Genomic DNA, 6,000 nt, shown 5'->3' on the forward strand with positions numbered 1-6,000 from the left:
AGGGAACTATTAGAGAATAAAACTAAGTTAATTTCTAAAATGTATAAACTTCTATTAAATTGGCAAACTAAAGAACAGGTCAAATTGGTTACGGTCTACTGGGTGAAGCATTTTGGTTATAATATGGAATTAGCAGTGTGGGAAAATATGGACAACAGATTAAAATTTACAGCTTGTTACACTTTGAAGAACTATATGAAAATGATGTATCATTGGTATTTAACTCCTAGTAAATTAGCTAAAATGTATAAATCAAAGTCTAAAACATTTCGGAAATGTAAAAAGAAAGTGGGTACTTTTTATCACATGTAGTGGTCATTTAAGATGATAAAAGACTTATGGGAAATGATATACAATTAATTGAAAAAAATGTTGAAAATAACTTTTCCTAAGAAACCTCTTAGGAAACCTCTTTCCTATGCTTTTCTCTTAGGCATTATAGGTCCAGAGACCCCGAAGGACCAGATGAAACTATTTATGTACGCGACCACGGCTGCGCGGATTCTGTTAGCCCAGAAATGGAAAGATGGTACAACTCCGACCAAGGAAGAGTGGCAGATAAAACTGATGAACTATGTTGAGATGGCAAAACTTACAGGAAGAAATTAGAAACCAAGAAGAGGCAGACTTTAATAAAGAATGGGGAAAGTCTACAATCTATTTGAAAAACTATTGTAAACAACTACACACATTGGTAGGGTTGACAGAAAACTTGTAGTACAAATTTGAAAAATGGAATGATAAAGGATTTGTAAGAATAGAGTTATAAAAAGAGATGCGGAGGGGGAAATCATTATATTAAGATCCACGATGGGGGGAGGGAAGTCAAAGGGGATTTTATGTTTATGTTTTTATTTCGTTTGTTTATGTAAAATAGAAAATACAAAAATAAAATTAAAAAAAAAACAAATTAAAAAAAGAAGTTCCCTGAACAACTGAGCACTTCGCTCAGCTGATTAGTGACAAAGGCCTGAATATGATAAGCAGAGACATTCAATTATTGGATCCAACTCTAGAATTCAGTGAGCTATTACACAACAATCGAAAGAACATATTAAATAGTCTTCACCCACTTTGCTCGTCTCTCCTCCTGCATCTGGGGTTTGGTCCTCTGGGCCTTGTCACCCATTCGAGTTCCTTCCAGCTTCCCCACCAACGACAGGACCTCTCCTGTAGGTTCATCACGCCGGGTCCTGTCAATCAGGGAGCGATCAGCTTGAAGTACAAGATTAGAGTTCTGGAAGAATCAAGAAGACAATGTGAGGTAAGAAGGAAATGAAACATATTGTCAAATATTCTGCTATTAGAAGAGCCTCCTTTGCCATACCCCTCCCACAATTATTGGCTTCAAGAATAAAAGTAATAGACGGCTTCAGCTCTAGGGTTTCACATCACTGTCAGCAGCAGTTTGCAAAACAGCACCTGCTGTAGTTGTTAAGAGCTTGCGTTACAATCCCAAGGTCTGTGAGTCAAATTTCAGCTCACTCAAATTCACTAGGTGGCATCAGCAAGACATCTATTCTCCACAATAGGAAGGGGATAGAAAAACTGGTCTGAGAGATTTGTACAGTGGTGCCCCGCAAGACGAACGCCTCGCAAGACGGAAAACCCGCTAGACGAAAGGGTTTTCCGTTTTGGAGGCGCTTCGCAAAACGAATTTCCCTATGGGCTTGCTTCGCAAGACAAAATGTCTTGCGAGTTCCTGCGGGTTTTCCCCCCCTTTCCCCCCTTTTCCTAAGCCGCTAAGCCGCTTATCAGCTGATCTGCTAAAAGCCGCTAAACCGCTAATAGCGCTAATCCGCTAAGCTGTCAATGGGCTTGCTTCGCAAGACGAAAAAACCGCTATACGAAGAGCCTCTTGCGAGGCACCACTGTATATGATTTGCTTTGAACAGTAAAAATGTTATGTAATTCCTGCTATTGTTATTAAAATGGGTAACTGTGTTACTTTACCACGGAGGGGAGGAACCTATGGCTCTCTGGAACTTGTTGGAATAAAACTGCCATCAGCCCAAACCAGCATGACCAATGGTCAGGAATCCATTATCATCTGGCAGCCTCCAATACTACCATAGTGCTAGGCATGTTTCGTGACAGGGGATTTCATTAGTGCGAGCAGTTTCTGAACTCTTGGTGCAGTATACTGCGCCTAAGATTTCAGATTTAAATTGCCGCTGCTAGCACTGAGGGTGTGGGAGGAGAAATTCCTCCTGCTCAACTTCCAAGAGATCAGTGCAGAAGCATCATGCAAGCTGACAGGTGCCACCTCTCAGCTGGCCTTGCAGATTTCGGCTGCTTCCTGCCTGCAAGGAAAGGAAGTCAGGGGGTCGAAAAGAGCTTCTTCATTCTCGCCACAAAAAACAGCAACTTTTCCCCAGTAATATTATAAACAATTAACAATACTAACAATCAACAGTACTTTTATAATTAAAGCGTTAGGACTGGGATGTGGAAAATATGAAAACAACGAGAGGAGGCAGGATTGGGAGATTTGGAGATATGCTTCAGAGGTCCAGACTATGATGTGGATATATTGATTGGCTATTTTTATTGGGACATCATTAAAAATGATTTCTTTAAAAAGCAGTATTTTTATAATTTATTATGAAAGATTAAAGCACCTAAAAAGTACTATACTGTGGGGAGCCAAAGCCTTCTGTAGTAGGGGGAAACAACGCTTTTTGGGGGTGAGGGACGCTTCTCCGCCCAACTGCCGGCATGCTTGCGGCCGCATTACAACCTCGCCTCCGACACGCAGCGGAACTCAGTCCCGGTGAGTTCCGGTTGAACATTTAAGCCCCGTTTGTAGCCATATTCAGAGCAGGCCCACTGAACTCCAGTCAAGTTTCCGAGGATGTGGTCTGACTAGAGCAAACGGTGAGCACTGCCCACTAGCCACAAGCCTGGTTTACAGCCCCGCCAACCCCCCCCCCCGCGCGCGCGCGCGCCACTCACCGCCTTGTACTCGTACTGCAGGCTCCGAGCGGTGACGTCCGCCATGGCGGCTGCCCCGCAGCCCCGCTACTGCCCCGCAAGAGCAGCCGCTTCTGCCCCGCTCGGCCTCGGCGGCGCCTTCTCCCGCTCCTCGAACGCTGCGAAACGATCCCCACACGCAGCAGGCTGGCGCGACACTTCCGCTTCCGGGTGAACACTACAAGTTCTTCCTCTTTCAAACTGGCTCGGAGGGATAGAGGGCAGAAATGAGTTCACACTCCTAGAGCGGCCTGGGCACTGCACTTCCGGGTTCTGGTTGCCATGGTTCCCTCCCTTCTCTTTCCATCGAGAGGGCCCGAAGCCTCGGGCTGCCACCTTGATTCGGCCAAAATACGGGGCCGGGTGACGGTGGGGCAACTTTTTTTTCATCTGGTGCTGAAGTGACTGCAAAGCAATCCATTACAATCTATTGCAGCCTAACAGGATGGTTCCTCTGGAATTTGTCACACACACACACACACACGAGTGTGTAAATATATCTCTGCTTGGCTGCCCAGATCTTGTAATATTTTAAATACTGTATTTAAAAATATTTTGAAAATAATTTTTATTAAAGCATTTCTTATTTTACAAAAGTATATGCATTGTCTCTTTTTTCAGGTTGTGTTTTCTAAAGATCAGATACATTTGTTCTGAGACATTAGTGTTACGGTCAAACCTTGGTTCCCGCATGCCGAAAACCCAGAAGTAAATGTTCTGGTTTTTTAATGTTTTTCAGAAGCTGAACATCCGACCCTGAGAATAACCCTACCCCTAAACGTAACCCTAACCCAAACACAAACCCTAACAGAACCCAAACTCTGGCCATAAACCTAAGCCTATCCCTAACTCTAAGGTATCCCTACCCCTAAAAGTAACCCAATGCCTAACCCTAACCCTAATGCTAGTCCAACCCTAATCCTAACCTAAGGCTATCTAACCTAATATTTTTTTCAATGAATTCAGGGACACTTTTCGACTTCCTACTAAACAGATGGATTTTGTCAGGAGACTGATTTGTAAATCTGGGACTGTCCCTGGGAAACGGGGACGTCTGGTAACCTTATCCTAACGCTGAGAATAACTCAAACTCAAACACCAACCCTAACGCTAACCCTAATCCTTGCCCAACCCTAATTTTAAGCCTAACCCAAACCCAATTCCATAACCCATAACCTAACGCTAACCCTTAGGCTATCATAACCCTAACAGTAACCCAAAGGCTAAACCAGTATTTCCATATGAGTAGGAATTGAGAGTACCCCTAAACATTTTTAGGGGTATTCCCTAACCCTAACCTGGACACAATCCTAACCCTATCTGCAAATGTAAGCCTAACCTACCCCTAAACCTAACCCTGAGAATAACCCTAACCCTAACCCTAACCCTAACCCTAACCCTAACCCTAACCCTAAACCTAAGCCTAAGTCTAAGCCTAACCCAAACCCAAACCCTAACGGAACCCAAACCCTTGCCATAAGCCTAATCCTATCCCTACCCCTAAAAGTAACCCAATGCCTAACCCTAACCAATTCTAACCCTAACCCAACCCTAACCATACCCGCCATAGTAACCCTAACCAGAAGCCTAACCCTAACCCTAAATCTTACTCTAACTCTAACCATAAGGCAACCCTAACCATAACCCTGAGAATAACCCTAACCCGGACACAACCCTAACCCTAACCTTTACCCTAAACCTAAACCTAAGACTAAACATAAACCTAATCCTAATCCTAAAATGCTAACCCTAACCCTAATGCTTGGTGTTGTTGTTTAGTCGTTTAGTCGTGTCTGACTCTTCGTGACCCCATGGATCAGAGCACGCCAGGCCCTCCTGTCTTCCACTGCCTCCCGCAGTTTGGTCAAACTCATGCTGGTAGCTTCGAGAACACTGTCCAACCATCTCGTCCTCTGTCGTCCCCTTCTCCTTGTGCCCTCCATCTTTCCCAACATCAGGGTCTTTTCCAGGGAGTCTTCTCATGAGGTGGCCAAAGTATTGGAGCCTCAGCTTCAGGATCTGTCCTTCCAGTGAGCACTCAGGGATGATTTCCTTAAGAATGGATACGTTTGATCTTCTTGCAGTCCATGGGACTCTCAAGAGTCTCCTCCAGCACCATAATTCAAACGAATCAATTCTTCGGCGATCAGCCTTCTTTATGGTCCAGCTCTCACTTCCATACATCACTCCTGGGAAAACCCTAACCTTTACCCTAAACCTAAACCTAAAACTAAACATAAACCTAATCCTAATCCCAAAATGCTAACCCTAACCCTAATGCTTACTCAACCCTAATCTTAAACCTAACCCAAAACCTATCCCTAACCAAGGAAAACGTCAACCAATATTTTCTTTTTTAATCTACCCTGAATCTCAAAGCTGCAAACTTTATTGTATGCTCACACTGATCTGCCCCTGTCAGGCGTCATGGAACCTGGTCCCCCCCACGGTAGACTGCCAGGAATAGATAGACAAAGAAAGTTCTTACCAAGGTCTTTTATTCAATATTCACAGAGAGAGTCTTAGAAATGTTGCCTCTTGAGTAATTGCATTGGTCCAAGTAATCTCCACCCCCCTTATCTCCTCAATCATCAACAGCACCACCTACCTTATGGTGGTCGTTTAGGGCCATTTGTCTCCAAGCCTTTGCTCTCTTACTTTCAGTGCTCACCAGGTTCTGGGAGAAGGTGGGTCTGGAATGCTTTCTAGTGATAACGTGTCAGCCAGCTGCTCTGGCTCTGCCTCCTCCATCTCTCATCTACCTCTGAGCTGTGACCTCCCACAAACCACTTTTGTAAATCTATAATGTCTTCCTCTTCTCTGGAAGGTTCAAGCTGGGGAGGCGGTCTCCACCCTTCTTCCTCTGTCCAGTCCCTGACACCCCCCTTCTCCTGTACTCTTGTTTTCCTTATGTGGGCAGGGACTATGTTTTTATTTTGGTTTATTTACCTTAGTTGCCATTAGTTCAAGAAATCAATCACGAGGATAGGTGTGTGACATCAGCATTGCACAATTTGCACATAAATA

At 44.2% G+C, this 6,000-nt stretch overlaps 1 protein-coding gene across 1 annotated transcript in view; it reads right to left on the bottom strand.

The window, feature by feature from the left end:
* Positions 1-3,127, bottom strand: part of SNRNP200 (small nuclear ribonucleoprotein U5 subunit 200) — a 53,067-nt gene extending 49,940 nt beyond the window's left edge. Inside the window, exons 1-2 of the mRNA XM_081869994.1 lie at positions 2,956-3,127; positions 1,074-1,237 (exon numbers count right to left, since the gene is read on the bottom strand). Coding sequence (XP_081726120.1) covers positions 1,074-1,237; positions 2,956-3,000 — 209 coding nt within the window. The 5' untranslated portion in view covers positions 3,001-3,127. The remainder of the gene's footprint in view (positions 1-1,073; positions 1,238-2,955) is intronic.
* Positions 3,128-6,000: the final 2,873 nt, after the last annotated feature.

This window comes from Podarcis erhardii, assembly GCF_964252035.2.
Source record: "Podarcis erhardii genome assembly, chromosome: 7".
Classification (NCBI taxonomy): Eukaryota; Metazoa; Chordata; class Lepidosauria; order Squamata; family Lacertidae; genus Podarcis; species Podarcis erhardii.